General features: G+C 48.3%; 1 protein-coding gene across 1 annotated transcript; it reads left to right on the forward strand.

Moving 5' to 3' along the window:
• Positions 1-7,060: 7,060 nt before the first annotated feature.
• mmadhcb (metabolism of cobalamin associated Db) lies at positions 7,061-13,825 on the forward strand. Its single transcript, XM_084689616.1, has 8 exons — positions 7,061-7,277; positions 7,557-7,612; positions 7,832-7,976; positions 8,645-8,865; positions 10,081-10,189; positions 10,977-11,107; positions 11,989-12,075; positions 12,931-13,825. Exons 2-8 carry the CDS (start codon positions 7,604-7,606, stop codon positions 13,123-13,125), a joined length of 897 nt encoding a protein of 298 aa, XP_084545742.1. The 5' UTR covers positions 7,061-7,277; positions 7,557-7,603; the 3' UTR covers positions 13,126-13,825.
• The last annotated feature ends 2,777 nt before the right edge of the window (positions 13,826-16,602 follow it).

Here is a 16,602-nt window from a genome sequence, read left to right on the forward strand (position 1 = left end):
TCTGAGCGAGGCTATATGCCCCATTAGAGGCTGCTCTGAGCGAGGCTGTCCGCTACATTAGAGGCTGCTCTGAGCGAGGCTGTATGCCCCATTAGAGGCTGCTCTGAGCGAGGCTGTCCGCTACATTAGAGGCTGCTCTGAGCGAGGCTGTCCGCTACATTAGAGGCTGCTCTGAGCGAGGCTGTCCGCTACATTAGAGGCTGCTTTCTCCTCCTCCGTGGGTCTCAGCGGCCCCCGTTGTGTGTGTCGTCTGTGAGAGGCCCGAGGCCACGCCGGATGACGGCTTCAGTCTTCTGTCGTTGATGGAACTGATGAAGAGCATCCTGGTAATGGGATTTAAGGCCTCGGGGCAAGATGGCGGATGTTAGGTCAGTCACAGGCTCTAAGTGGATGAAGCGCTGAGGGTCACAGGCTCCGACTAACACAACCTGAGATTAGATGAGGTGAGACTCAAGGAGAACAGTTTAGTTTCAATAAGGAAGGAATATTTGCATTATATATATATAATGTATAATAATAACCGGGATGTCTTCACCAGTCATGCTTTTCATTTACAAAGCCTTATGAAGAGATTAAAATCTCTGCGGCAGAAAGAAATAAAAGTTTCTTCGGATGACATGTCAGACTTTGAGTTGCATGTCGTGTTGTGGTGGACCATCTGCTTGCCAATGCAATTCACTGAGGGAAGCTCTCTGTCTGATTATACCAACATGTTTATCCATTAAATCCAAGAATTCAAACATCTGGCATGTCCTAGAGTATACTGCGATAGCACAGCCAGAACATTTGCATGTCATTTGCATAATCGTTTGTATGATTCAGGCGGAGGTACGACCGATGACAAATGGCTTGTGAACTAATCAGGCTTGCAAAACGGTGGTCTGGAAGGGTGCGTTAAATCTTCCCTGATCTTCTTAGTGGTGGGTTTTTGGGGAGAGTAAGTGGTGCATTAGAGAGAGGAAACAGGCCCGGTAGGTCACGGTCAGCCAGTAGGCATCCACGCCCTACATTCAGGAGGGAAGGAGAAGAGGGCCTGGTTCTCTCCAGGTTTAGCACACGTTGGCGGACATTTGCATATCCTCCTTCCTGAGGCGCTGCCAACACCGCTGGCACTCAGCAGGGTCTATTAACGACAGAGACAATGAAGGGCTCTGATTGGCCGAAGTGAACAGCTTCCAGACGTGGCAGAGACAGAGAGACGGTGTTCCAGGGACACGGAGCGCCAGGGGACGAGCTGGCATGGGGCACGAGTTGGAAGGCCAACAGAGAGAGGGGGAGGCTGGGGACGAGAGAGGGGGAGGAGGGGCACCAGAGAGGGGCAGGCTGGGCACCAGAGAGGGGCAGGCTGGGCACCAGAGAGGGGGAGGCTGGGCACCGGAGAGGGGGAGAAAAGGATCATAAGGGGGGGAGGCGGGGCACCAGAGAAGGGGAGGGAAGGCACCAGAGAGGGGCAGGAGGGGCACCAGAGGGGGGGAGTCCTCCGTCCCACATGCAAAGGAGATGGCATGAAAGATCAGAAGTGGGGAGTTTACTGTGGAGACGACACTATCCATACTTCAGCTCCGTGGACACACAAGTAGAGAGTGTTGCCCCTCACAAGTCCACACTCTCCAGATATAGATCCATCAGCCCCTGGCTTGGCTCTCCCCGCGTCTCTCTTCCTGTTTATAAACAGATGAAATTGCAATCATGTTCACCTTTACACCTCAGAGTTGACGCAGGGAGGGAGAACACCCTCAGGAAGGCACATGAGTTGGAATCTCGCTTGTTGCTCTATTGTAAAGTGATACTCAACCGCTCAATTATGGTGTTTCACTTCACCAGACATGTTTATGTTCAGCTGCTTTAAAGCTTGTAGATGTCAGGCGTCTTAGACAGTCACAGTCGAGTTAATTTCCCTCAAACTGCTGCTCTCCGTACAGTCGAAATAACATACAAAGCATGATTAAGGCTCTTGTGTTCCGTCCAAATGTCTAATTCTATTATGGTTGAATTAGCGAACGGAAAGAGTAACATGTTCGCCGTCTGCACATTCCAAAGAGAGTGTGTTTACTTGTCTGCCAGTGTCTTTGTTCAACACATTGTGCAACATGTCACATGTCACATTTTTAGGGTTGTCATGGGACATAAACCAGGTCTAACTGAATGTGACAGATTCTCTAACACCTTAAGCTGGGTCTCATTGTGGACTTGCTACAATATGGGATCTGAATTACATTCATGCATGTCATTTATACAGATCTGCACTTTGAGGAAACTCAAAGTAAACCGGCTTCTAAGAATAAAGTATTTCCTCATAAGTTGTGTGAGGAGATCCCATTTTCTTGTATTTCTTTATCTGGTTTGGATATATTCCAGAAATCCCTTTACCACAATGCAATGTGAAAATACTAGTTTTTTTATTTTACGTCACCCTTGTTTGAACAGTTTACTTAAGTTCACTACCAGAGTATTTCCATGATCTTTGTCACAAGTATATATTTTTAATCGTTTTCTGTACTTCATAGACCAACTGCCTCCAGCACTCTTTTAACATTCTGCCTGTTTAAAAAAAAAACTGGTTTGATGACAGACTTACAGTTGACTGGTAATCTAATATCAAATGTTTTCTCTATTCTGGAAAACAATAAGATGACATAGAAGATAACAAAAACTATTTGAAATGCATTGCACTATAATGAACATACTGTTTACACACACATAAATATATAATCTTCATCATCAATAGTTGTTCAAAGAGAAGAAGCCTTTAATGAATTGTCTGCCCACACGTAAACCTCAAAGTCTGACATCTGTGCTCTCTGTTTTCACATCAACCTTTTTCATCTTTGATCAAATACTGTGTAGCAAGCCTTGTTTTCCCTCTGTGTGTTCTTGTTTCCATGTGAGCGTGAATTCCGTCCATCTGACGGAGCCTTCAGGGAAGGTTCTAGAAGCCTCAGTCGCGCTTCCATGCTCCATATCAGAAACCAACAGCTTCCAGTTGAGGGGGAAATGAGTCAGAATTCTTGGGAGAACAATCAATTGCCCTGGAGATTAACCTCCTATGCCAACAGCATGGCATACATTGCAATGATTGTGATATGTGGCACACTATGGTAAACTGGTCTGAATACAGCATGGTCATTTTGTGGTTAAGATGAATAGGAATATGTTTGGTATTTTTACCTTCAAGCTCACTGGTGACCAAAATGTGTTTTGTTGTGTAGTTAAGCAGAGATTGCATGACAAGCATATGGGTTATATTGTTTTTTTGAGTGAAGTTAAACTGGTCAAATTAACTCTTGCCTATACTGCAGGGTAAGGGGAGACAGTGCATTTCCCAGGATCCGATACTGCAGCGCCCTCAACAGGTCAAACAGGAGAAGTTCAGGCTCTACACCGGAAGAAGGCAGGTCAAACTGAAGGTCACTCGGGGTCTGATGTAGTCTTGATGCAGGGAGAGCTGAAGATAGGCAAGTCTTAATATTATCCACCACAAACAGCTGGGCCCTCCTCAGGATATCCCTCCGTTGATGCAGACCTTTAGCTTACAATCGCCTGGAAACAACTGGTCGTTTTCCTGTTTTAATTGTCTTTAGCATCGGGAGGCTGGATGTTAGATCTAATTCCAACAACCTTCTCTAAAAGTACGTGTCAGGAATGAAGCCCAGACTGCGTTTCTCTAATCCGTCTAGATCCTGCTAATGATTCCCTATAAACAGGCCTGATATTCTGGGTAATACTCAGATCTTGTCAGCTGTAGAGAGCTTTGCTGAACTTTATCGATCTCATTTGCGGTGAAGTTTACACCGCCCTTCTCGCTGCGCCCAGAATAGCTAAACTCACCCTCTACTTGAATGACAAATGACAAAGTCAAGTCTAGACATTCACTCTGATAGATATTTGCCATTAACCACACGTCAGTTGTTGGGCTAAATGACACCCTGGTGACCAACGCCAATTTTGTCCCGATTCATTTCATGACACAACATGGTTATTATTCCCCTCCACTGGCTCTTTGCTGACAGACATTCTTACCGCCCCCTCCCCCCTCCCCCCACACACACACACACACACAACCACACCTGTAATGGAGGACACATTAATCCATAAGGGGTTTTTCACGGCCTAGTGACCAGGGTAAGACGGTCATTTCCTTGTCACGGCTCGAGGATCTCAAATGAGCCTATCAAAACAATTACATAAAGAAAGAGGCTAGTTCCAAGCTGCCGGGCCAGTCTGAACAGCCATCATTCAAACACGTGTTTGAATTTTTTCATTTATGATTCTTTTTTTTTTGTCTTGCTCAACGAGGATTTTGGATTTACATTTTTGTTAGATAAAAACATGTTTGCCTGTGTATACAGCTTTAGTATACATCCAAATGAGAACATTTTAGTACACAAAAACACTTTGGACGAAGGTTTTGTTCACTTGCTGAAGGCTCTCAGTTGTAAAGATTAATACACTGTCTATAATAAGTCTAACTACTGCATATTTTACATACATAATGACAAAAAAATTGCAATCAGTAATTTCTGACTTCTTACCGCAAATAGAACAAAGGAATATTTTCTCTTATTTTGTGTTATGTTCCCGGTACAGTTAATTTTTTACAAGCAGTTTAAGAGCATCAAACTTCTGCTGAAAAAATAATTACATTTTTTGAATCTCATTTCAGCAGTTTCCAATTCATCTGCCAGCAGAGTGCTTGTATTTAACATCAAGATGAAACCAGAGTTCCACACAGTTGGTCACAGGGATTACAAACGAGCATTCAGCAGTCAGTCTTCAAATAGAATGCTCTTTCTCTCTCTAACTTTCACTCACTCTCTTCACAGCTTTTGGGAATTGCTCCTTTTGACTTCACACGCTCTTTCTTAAATCCTAAAAAATACATTACAGCTGGCTCTCTCTCTCGCTCCCTCCAACGTGCAGAAACGTAGTGGAAATTTCTCCAGAGCTTTAGCCCCCTCCTCAGGGCCAGGCCCTTTTCTCCTGCAACCAACCCTCATAACATCCCTCCATCCTCTCATCCATATTACTTCCTTTCATCGGCCTCCTTGCATCTTGTCGATCTACATCCCTCTATCTGCAAAAATCCCCACTACTTCATCATGTGCCACTCATCTTGAAAATAAATCATTTCTGGGCTGGAGGTGCAATGAGAGAGGAGATTGCTCCCAAACAACAATGAAAGCGCAGTGCTGTGGGTCTGAGTGGAGCCTGTAAAACAACAGACTGCGAGGCATCTCTCAGTAAAATACCAGATTGTGAAGCTTGCGTCAGGACGCTTGAGACTCACACACCTCTCACGGAAAGGCTGTTCTTAATGGCTGCTAGTTCACAAACACATCCAATCTTTATCACTCAGCTGAGCTCCAGAAAGCTGTAACAACATCTGCCCCCCCCCACTGCGGCCCACGCTTTAATGATGACATACAGCAAAGGCCAATCAGATGTAATTGTGTGAACAGCACAGTGTGATCAGCTCAGGACTGAACTCCATCCACCTCCTAAAGCGGGGTGTCTGGTATTGGCTTGATTCGTGACAACTTCAAAGCATCAAGAGTCCATTTTTCCAGTGTTCTCATATAACAGCATAGAATGTCACAGAAACAGGCAGCAGATGATAAGGCTACACTTGTACTTATATACACACATCTATATTTATTTAATGTATTGTACCATTTTTCCACCCACAGTCAGTAAGCTGGTCTGACAGCCTGTGACCCCAGGGTCTTCACTGTAGGGCCTGTCCATTCATCCATAGCATGTCATACAGAAAGCAATCTTAGGAAGACAGGTGTATGTCCAACTCCCCATTTGATCTGCACAATGTCCTTGCCTGTGAGAGGAGTGGAGGACAGTTGGTTTGTACATCCAGGTGAGTGATGTCACGTCCTGTCTGCTTCTGACACTCAGTATGTCCCTGAACAGGTGGAGCAGATCCAGAGCCAGGTATATTAGATTACTGGGATCTAAGTATAGCCACAACCCTGTAAAACAAAAACGACACTGACCAGACCTCCTTGCAGAGCGGTCTGCTCCAGAATGAGAGGTGCTACCGTCATTACATTTTACATTTACATTGTCATTTAGCAGACGCTCTTATCCAGAGCGACTTACAGTAAGTACAGGGACATGCCCCTGAGGCAAGTAGGGTGAAGTGCCTTGCCCAAGGACACAATGTAATTTGGCACAGCCTGGAATCGAACTGGCAACATTCTGATTCCCAGCCCGATTCCCTAACCACTCAGCCACCTGACTCCCGTCATCCTCTTGGCTCTGAAGTTTTCCAATGTAAACAAACAATGCTGAGTGGGAACCTGCCCTGGAAGCCAACTGACTTCAAGTTACCCCCTGCTGTCAAGACGACCTCTAATGGACCACTAAGCATTTCAGAGTTCTACCACGGAGGGGGGGTTAACACTCAGGGTCACTCGAAGACGCATGCACCGTGACGTATGACCGTCAAGTTGAATGTCTTTTCAGTGGGAGAGGGATCCACATTGTAGACGGCAGGTCCTCAGAGAGACTCCCTGTCAGGTTGATTGTCCGTGGGGACGCTCTGGGAGGAGAGAGGGCGCTGACCCCCAGTGGGACGCCTGGGTTTAATGGCAACGCCCCCCCCCCCCCCGCTGTGGAGGAGGGCCAGCGTGGAGGTCAGGAGGGGTTAATCTGGACAGGGCAGTCACACGTTGGTCCTGTCTCCCTGACTCTCTTTCTGTCTTGTATCATTCTATGATACACTTTCTCTTTCAGTGTCTTTTGCACTATTGCTCTCTCTCTCCTCTTACTCAGTCTTTTTCTTCTCTCTTTCGTTCTGTATCTATGATCTCTTTTTATGACACATCTGGATCTCGTATGGAATTATGTCTCATCACAACCCAAGCCTACCGTGTTCACATTTCAATAAATATTGAAATGTTGGTCTTGCGTCCATGTTGGTCTTGTGTCCATGTTGAATACAAATGGTTTACTGGCATCTAGTGGTCAAAAATTGCCTGTACGTGTGCGTTATTTCTCGTTCGCCATTGACGTGCTACGCAAGGAACACGAACGTTTCTGTCCCTCGCAACAGTCCGTAGTTATTGCACATAGCGGCGCATGTGCATTACGAAAGGTGAAGACACCTAGCTAGCTAGGTCAATTTTAAAATACGAATAAGTATTGTTTGTTTGACATGTGTGCCGCTTTACGTTCAATTTAAGTAGTTATCCTGTGACGCGTATAATATTTTGCCAGACGCAGTCAACTAAGCTAACCAATTCCACCAAAAAGGAGGTCACTTGGTAAGTAGCTAGTTTACTAGCTTATCTAGTACATGGTTTGAGTATGTATGATTTGGCTACTGTAGGTAACATTTAGTCTACTAACCAGCGATGGAGCACATTGCATCATGTAGCAGTCTTACATCACTTATGGTTAGGTACTGGTTTGCCAGGATAAACTGTGAATTGTTATACAACTTCTTAGCTAGCTAGCCTGTCACTCCAGAGGTTAAATGTGTTATAAGAGCATATTCACGCGCAGCTTGCTAGTTCTGACGTTCCTAACGTTATTGTTTTCAGCCTCAGGTTTAAAATCAGCGGTCCACAGCATTGAGAGCCGCAACGGTATGGCCAGTGTAAGTATTTCTGTGTGAAAGGTTGCATCTTGGCACTCTTGGTTAAGGTAAGGGAGGGACCTTGTTTATTGTGAGATAATAACGATGAATCTATGTTTGGGTGGGAGGGAGTTGTGTAAGAGATGTAAGGGTCTAGGTAGGTCTTGTCTCAGAGCATGTGTGTAAGTTAGCTGTAACTAGTTACTGATGTTGTCTGTTTGATCCTGCTGTGGTCCTCAGGTGCTCTGTACCAGAGCCAGGCTGGTGTCCTACCTGCCCGGTCTGCATGTCCTAGTGAGACGCATCGCTGGGACCAGAAGCTTCTCTGGAGCCGGCTCCTCGGGCTCTGACGAGCCCTACATAGCCAGCATTCCTCCAGACATTGGTAGGCTGTCAGCAGGGTCTCAGCACTAGGCTAGGGACACTATAGGGTCAGCATAGGACATGTTCAGCCCAGGGCAGTGGTTCTCAACCCTGGTCCTCAGGGACCCCCTGTCCTGCTTGTTTTAGATGTTTCCCTGCTCCAACACACCTGATTCAAATGCATGTTCGTTACCAGGCTTCTACAGAGCTAGATAACGACCCTTTTATTTGAATCAGGTGTGTTGGAGCAGGGAAACATCTAAAACAAGCAGGGCAGGGGGTCCCTGAGGACAGGGTTGAGAACCACTGGTTTAGGGGGACACACTATTCCAAAAGTCCTTTCACTCTCTGTCTCTCTTTCCCTCTCTCTGCCTGCTATGTCCCACTGTCTAGCAAGTACTGTCTTATAAGCCATCCACTCACCCAGACATATGAACTGGGTTGATTTTGTTGTTGTTGTGGTGTGTTTGTGTGTGTGTGTGGGAGTCAGATGGCTGAGCGGTGAGGGAGTCGGGCTAGCAATCAGAAGGTTGCTGGAGCAATTCCCCGCTGTGCCAAAATTACGTTATGTCCTTGGGCAAGGCACTTCACCTTACTTGCCTCGGGAGAATGTCCCTGTACTTACTGTTAGTCGCTCTGGATAAGTGTCTGCTAAATGACAAAATGTAAATGTGTGTGCGTGTCCTCCAGGACCAAGGACCGTATGGCCGGACGAGACCATGGGCCCTTTCGGGCCCCAAGACCAGCGCTTTCAGTTGCCCGGCAACGCGGGCTTCGACTCCCACCTAGAGGGCACGGCGGAGCAGCAGACCAGAGTCCCGGTCCACCGGGCGCTCCCCGACGTGCTGTCCGCCCCCTCCAGCAGCGAAAGGCACGAGTTCATCCTGGCCCAGTTTGTAGGAGAGTTCCACGTGAGTATGCAGGGGAGGAAGGAGACTCTCTGTCTCTCTGTGGACAATACATGGAGTTGTGTGGCCCTTTCCACTGCATGGTACCATGGTACCCGCTAACCTGGTACCTCCTACTTGAAAATGTTTTTTGGTACCCCGCCCGTTGTGGTTCAAAATGAACTGAGGCGATACTGGAAGGTGGCGTGAAACTGATTGGTTAGAGATAATTGCGACACGGAACGTCCTGCACGATCCCTCCACTTTAAAATAGTTCCTCTGTTTGGGGCGCTGACGAAGGACAGAAAGACAACATCTTAGCAAGTTTTAGCGGCGTCGCTATGGCGACTGCCTACATTGAGGGGGTACAATCCTGCAGTGGAAAACCAAAAGCGAGTCGTGCTGGTACCATGCGGTGGACAAGCGTCAGTAGATGTCCCAATCCTGGTCCGCGGGCCTCCCTGCCCTGCATGTTTTAGATGTTTCGTTGTTCCAACACACCTGATTCCAATGAATGGTCGTAAGCAGGTTTCTGCATAATTAGATAACGACCCATTCATTGGAATCAGGTGTGTTGGAGCAGGGAAACCAGGATCAACAAGGACTAGGATTGGGAACCCCTGTCCTAGTGGAGAGGCTGAATGCCATAGTTCAGGCTGCTTTGGGTCAAATGTACACAGTACTTTACACCAGTGGTTCTCAATCCTGCTCCTCGGGACCCCCTGCCCTGCATGTTTTGGATATTTCCCTGCTCCAACACACCTGATTCAAATAAAGGGGCCTGATAATGACCCATTAATTTGAATCAGGTGTGTTTGAGGAGGGAAACGTCTAAAACATGCAGGGCAGGGGGTCCCGAGGACCAGGATTGAGAACCACTGCTTTACACCATACAACAGGGGCGTCCAATCCTGGTCCTTGAGGGCCACTCTCCTGCATGTTTTAGATGTTTCCCTGCTCCAGCACACCTGATTCAAATGAACGGGTCGTTATCAAGCTCTGGAAGCCGGGTAATGACCATTCATTTGAATGAGGTGTGCTGGTGCAGGTAAACATCTAAAACATGCAGGACAGCGGCCCTCGAGGACCAGGATTGGACACCCCTGGCATACAACAAACGGTCTTGTGTTTTCTGAACCGAGTTTCCATTCAATGGCACGCTGTCGTTCCGCGTCTGAGTGTCCTGTTGTCTGCTGTAATGTGTCTGTTGGTTTGAGTGACGTGGTTGTTTGGTTCCAGGGCAAAGAGGGGCCTGCCTCTCCCCAGATGGTGAACAAAGCGGAGCAGTACTTCGACAGCTCCAGTGTGGAGTGTGCCATTCAGAGCTGCCCCGAGCTGCTCAAGAAAGGTACAGCGGTTTGGAACCTGTTTGAATCTGCATCCGTGGAAAGGCTTTTTAATAAGCTCAGAGTGTGCCATTTTGTTCTCCAACATTGTGTTTGAAACGCTTCCAGATCAAAAGGTCAGAAAAGAGGAAAGATATTTTCTAAAATGTCTGTTGAAAATCCACGTCTTGCCACTAGAGGGGGGTACTTGCACCACAGAGCAGTGTTCTTGACACATTTTCCGACGTGGGTCACGTTGGCCAACTAGACATGTCGGGGCTGCCACAACCTACCAGACAAAAGAATGTAATCCTTAACATTACATTCAGCTAGGTTATTATATTAGTCTGCATGTGCAATTAAACAATATAGTCTTAATTATTAGAAACAAGGAATTTAATCTGATGTCACCTATTCATGTTTTAAGCAAAATAATACAGATATAATAATAATAAAGATTCCTTGACAATCTCAGAATCGAGAAGCACTTTCTTATCCACGCAATTTCAAACTATGCTCTTGTCAAACTCTCGCAAACAGGTCTATTCTTTGAAGCAATCCTTCCTAAACGCAAAGTTGTGAGTTTCTTCAATTTGATTTGTCTGTAGGTTCTTACCGGGTGGGTAGGCTGTTTACCATTCACATCGCCATGTATTTTGTATGGCGTTCGAGATTATTGCACTTTTAAAAAAAAGATGCTTGGTTCCAAATGTAACAGTGACTTTGTACCATATTCGTTCAAAATGAAGAAAACATTCATTCTTGGTGTTTGACTCTCATCCTTCTGCCTTGGTGTTTTCCTATGAACAGATTTTGAGTCCATGTTTCCCGAAGCCCCTTCCAGGGGCCTGACGGTCGTCACGGTGACGCAGAAGACGAAGAACGACATGACTTCTTGGTGTCAGGAAGTGGACAAAGAGAGGGAGTTCATGCTGGACAACGTGAGTTGGTCAACACTAGGACAGTTCTCCTTATGCAACTCTGTATGATCATTGACACGAAGGTTGCTCTTTTGCCACAGCAATTGTGCCTTTCCTGAGTATAACTGCAGATAAACTAATAATATGAATATGCTGATTTAATTGAACACATAATGCCCCATTTTGACTAAGCTAGCATTTAATCTTAAATTATTCCTTTTGAATTAATAGAGGGGATTCATTGGAATTGTGTGGGAGGGAAGTTCGAAAAGGTAAAAAATGATTGCACAGATTTTGCTATGTTGGCCGTAAGAGAAGTAATCTGCTGAAAGATACCAGAGCAAGGCAAAAAGCTTTGCAGCTTTTGCTTAAATATGTCTGTGCATTCATCCCAGATGTATTGTATTCAAGTCTCATGTTTAATTCTTGCCTTAACTTAATTCACACTCATTCCACACATGACCCACATCAAGTTATGTAGAAAAATAACTCTGGGTCACTCAATAAAGCAAACTATTCTCAAGCCACGCATGAGGACTGGAGAGCGTGCGAGAGGGAAGTCCTGTTTGTGACAACATGTGTTATTAACTGTCTGGTTAACATGCCTCTGGCTGGGAGTGGGTCTAATTGTGAAGCGGACCCCCTTGAATGCTCCCATTTCCAAGACACGCAGCCTCACCCACCGTGTCAAAGCAGCCATTCAGCTCCTCACCAGATCGTGTCTCATTTGAGACGAAGATTAAAGGAGCAGTCTGCCTTGACAGATGCACGTATTCCATGTTTAGAGTCGGCTCCCATTGTCCCGAGGCTGGGGTCACACGCCCCGTAGCACTGCTCCTAGAGGCACTGTGAACAGACGCATGAAGCAAACCGTTACTGAATATGTTGTGCTCCCTGTCCAGTTTGTGTCTGGGGCCAAGGAGATCTGCTATGCCCTGAGGACCGAGGGCTTCTGGGCTGACTTCATCGATCCCTCTTCTGGCATGGCGGTAAGAACCAAGAACCCCCCTGGTCCTCTTTCTCAAGGTCGGTCACCAGGCTCGTGTGGCACGGCAACGTTTGACCAGTGCTGGTACCGCACCGAGGGACTGATCTTTTGGCAGCGGTACTATGCTGCCATTTAAACGGTACTTTTATGTGCTGAAACAGACTGTCGAAACGCAGCGATGAAAGGTGTTCTGCATCTTTAAGACAAGCGGGCCTTCGTGTGATGTCACGCCCGTATGTGTGTGTGAGTGAGCGAGCAAGCGAGCGAGTCAAAGGGGCAGAAGTTGACTAGATTAGCTATCGACACAAGAAAGTTCCAATTGAAAATAAAAGACTAACACATTGTCTGATGGACACTATTTTTAATTACGTTAAGTACGGTTTCAGCATCGAGTACCGTGATACTTGACTTGGTATCAGAATCCAAGTTTTGGCATTGTGACACCACTAACTTACACAGTGCTCAAGACCAGGCTCTGAACCAAGATGGAAGCCAGGTTTATCAAAACAGTCATTGGTGTTTACATTTACATTCCTTTAGCAGACGCTTTTATCCAAAATGACTTCCGAGAAAGAGCTTTACAAAGTGCATAGGTCACTGATCATAACAACAGGATAGCCCCAAAGCATTGCGGGTAGCCAAAACAAGAAGCACACATTGTGAACAACCCAAAAATAAGTGCCAAAGGGGAAGACCCATAAGAGCATGTCGTTAAGCAAGTTCCAATTAAACAACATGAATCTCTCTAAGTGCATGTGCACCTGTAGAAAAGCAGAAGCCCCTGCTAACACGCCTCCCCCCGGCCGTCCACAAACAGCCAGCCGGGTCCCTGACGCGTGTGCTTGTCGCCCCGCAGTTCTTCGGCTCCTACACCAACAACGCGCTGTTTGAGACGGACGAGCGCTACCGCCAGCTGGGCTTCCAGATCGAGGACCTGGGCTGCTGCAAGGTGATCCGCCACACCCTGTGGGGCACGCACGTGTTCGTGGGCTCCCTGTTCACCGACGCGCCGCCCGGGAGCGTCATCATGAAGAAGCTGCAGGGGAACTGACCCCATGACCTCCTGACCGCCGGCCCGAGGACGGAGGCGACGCGGAGCGCCGGTCACATCTCTCACGGGCCGGACGATCGGTCGTGTTTGGCGTTTTCGTTTAGGTGTAGGGGGAACGTCGGCAGCCGAACACGACACCGGCGTCAGAGGATCCACACTGGGGTTCTTTGGAAGATTTTAATTGGGGAATCTCCTGTGTGATTTTATTTTGGTACTAAATACCTTACCTGTGTAACATCTGTATTTATTGTTTGTGATTTATATGTTAAGCTGAGACTTCCCCCACCCCCATTATTGAAACAATAGCACGTTTGAGGGGCCTGATGGAATGTGAAATAGTTCCAGAGATGTATTTTTCTCATTTCTCAACCCAGCAGTGCGAGTGCAGCGACAAGAGCTGACACTACTGGAGGAGTCTAGCACCACAACAAAACGCTGGTGACGTTTGTCTCTCAAAACTACTTTTCCATGTTGCCTTTCAAAGGACGAAGCGAGGACCGGGTTTGAGCAAAGCCACTGAAGTGCTGAGATGAACACACCTGTCTAGAGAAGAGAGAGGAAGGGAGGCAGGGAGGGAGGGAGGGTGTTCTTTTCTGTCACCATAAGATGAAACGCATACGGGGAGATTCATGCTGTGGTTGTTGTGGCAGCTTTCTGCAGAGACCCACGTCAAATGCAATAAACCAAATCTCCTAAGTCACTGTGTGTCAAAGTCAGTTCTTCTTGACTGAGCGTGAGGATTGTGCCCCGATGTCTTATCCCTTTTAGGAAACTTGTTTCATAGACTGCCTTGGCTCTGCATGGCGATAGCCTTTGCAGTGGTTCGGGCCCTTCAGAGAGGCCCCTGGCGCCAGTCTCCTGCGAGCCCTCGCTGGTCCTCGCTGCCCTGGCCGGCCCACAGCACCTCACTGCCCTGGCCTGCACACAGCACCTCGCTGCCCTGGCCGGCACACAGCACCTCACTGCCCTGGCCTGCACACAGCACCTCGCTGCCCTGGCCGGCACACAGCACCTCACTGCCCTGGCCGGCACACAGCACCTCACTGCCCTGGCCTGCACACAGCACCTCGCTGCCCTGGCCGGCACACAGCACCTCACTGCCCTGGCCTGCACACAGCACCTCGCTGCCCTGGCCGGCACACAGCACCTCACTGCCCTGGCCGGCACACAGCACCTCACTGCCCTGGCCTGCACACAGCACCTCGCTGCCCTGGCCGGCACACAGCACCTCGCTGCCCTGGCCGGCACACAGCACCTCGCTGCCCTGGCCGGCACACAGCACCTCGCTGCCCTGGCTGGCACACAGCACCTCGCTGCCCTGGCCGGCACACAGCAGATGGTCCCCAATCTGCCTCACTTTTGACGCCCGAGTCACACTGTGTGCGTCATGAAGCCATGCTCCCTCATCACACGGCGCCAAATGAATTGCGTCAGGCTGTTTTTATGACGCGCCCCTAGAGAGGAGCTGTCCCGAGGGCTCTGTGCGGCGCTGGTTGGTGCATCTGTTTTCGATGTTGCTCCTTTAGTGTATTTACACGGGTGTTGCGTACACCTCCAAAACGCTTCCTGGTGTTAAATAGGATCACAGAACTGCATTCACTCGGTAAGTTGAGTCAGTTAATATGGAACCAAAGTGTTATTTAAACATTGGCTGTAGTGCAGACTTGATGGTGTTAAGCGTAATTGAAGTCCATTCATTATCAGTAATAAGATAATGACCGCAACCCCAGACACGTCAGTTCAGAAGGTCAAAAACACTGCTGGCACGAAACACTCTTCTGCCCAAGCTCACCAGGGTTTAACATCATCGCACTCGGATGTCTTACTGTGATGGATGCTAAGTAAATCAGAATCAGAATGGGATTTATTTGCCATGAAAGTTTGCACAGACAAAGAATTTGCTTTGGCAGGAAGGTGCATACAATAAACATATAGGAACCGAAGATTTAAATATGTGAACTATGTATACTAAAGGTACATAAACTAGCAGTACTAAGTGGAATTGGAATTAAATAAAATGTACAATAAAATATAAGTAAACAACAGCACCCTCCCAAAGTTACCTGCCGCTGGTTTCCATGTATTGCGTTTGATAATTGACCCACATGTAGCCCCGAAGAAGACACGTAAGCTTTTGTTTCTGGTTTCAATGTTCAGTACGATTATTAGAAGCCCCAGAAAGCTCTGAGAGTGCTATGTTCCTGGTTGGTCAGTGGCTGGTCTCCATGTCTAATGATCTCCGACTGCCTAACCTGGTGTGCGTTAGCTACACATCGATAAAGAAAGACGTGACTGTGCGTGAAAGACACCAGCCTTCCGAAACAAAAGCTTCACTAATCACAATTCACTAAGCCACACTCACAAACACACACACACACACACACACTACACCCTGACAGCAGGGAGATTCAGCCGACCACTGCGTGACTCACGGGTGGAGGCTGGGGTCAGAGCAGGGACTCTGGGTGTGGAGGCTGGGGTCTGAGCAGGGACTCTGGGTGTGGAGGCTGGGGTCTGAGCAGGGACTCTGGGTGTAGAGGCTGGGGTCTGAGCAGGGACTCTGGGTGTAGAGGCTGGGGTTGGGCAGGGACCCTGGGTGTGGAGGCTGGGGTTGGGCAGGGACTCCGGGTGTGGAGGCTGGGGTTGGGCAGGGACTCTGGGTGTGGAGGCTGGGGTCTGAGCAGGGACTCTGGGTGTAGAGGCTGGGGTCTGAGCAGGGACTCTGGGTGTAGAGGCTGGGGTCTGAGCAGGGACTCTGGGTGTGGAGGCTGGGGTCTGAGCAGGGACTCTGGGTGTGGAGGCTGGGTTTGGGCAGGGACTCCGGGTGTGGAGGCTGGGGTCTGAGCAGGGACTCTGGGTGTGGAGGCTGGGGTTGGGCAGGGACCCTGGGTGTGGAGGCTGGGGTTGGGCAGGGACTCCGGGTGTGGAGGCTGGGGTTGGGCAGGGACTCTGGCTGTGGAGGCTGGGGTCTGAGCAGGGACTCTGGGTGTGGAGGCTGGGGTCTGAGCGGGGACTCTGGCTGTGGAGGCTGGGGTTGGGCAGGGACTCTGGCTGTGGAGGCTGGGGTCAGAGTGTTTGTGTGTTGGGGGGATCATCTCCACCGCCGTACGTGTTTGGTATCTGAGGTCGTGACACCCTGCCCTCTGAGTGGCAGGACTTGTTATTGGGTTTAATTGTGTCTGGATGAACCCCGCGTTCTTCTGCTGGGCTGCTTCTGGGTCGATTGATTTGGCCGTTTGTTTTTCTCCGCCTCCTCTCTCTCTTTCTCTGATGATTTTGCTGGTGATATATTACCAAAGTTCCCTTTTGTGTTGAGGCCCGATTGACTGTTTTCGCCGTTTTGAAACCGTTTTTTGACCACCAAACCAAACGAAGGACATCACCCAGATGCACATCATTTGCCACCTGTGACTCCCACCTGCTTGGGTTCATTCTGTAAAAACATGCCAGGGTTTGGACCCCCCACACACACATGTG

The sequence above is a fragment of the Hypomesus nipponensis genome, chromosome 23 (assembly GCF_054491055.1).
Source record: "Hypomesus nipponensis isolate SF chromosome 23, ASM5449105v1, whole genome shotgun sequence".
Taxonomy (NCBI): domain Eukaryota; kingdom Metazoa; phylum Chordata; class Actinopteri; order Osmeriformes; family Osmeridae; genus Hypomesus; species Hypomesus nipponensis.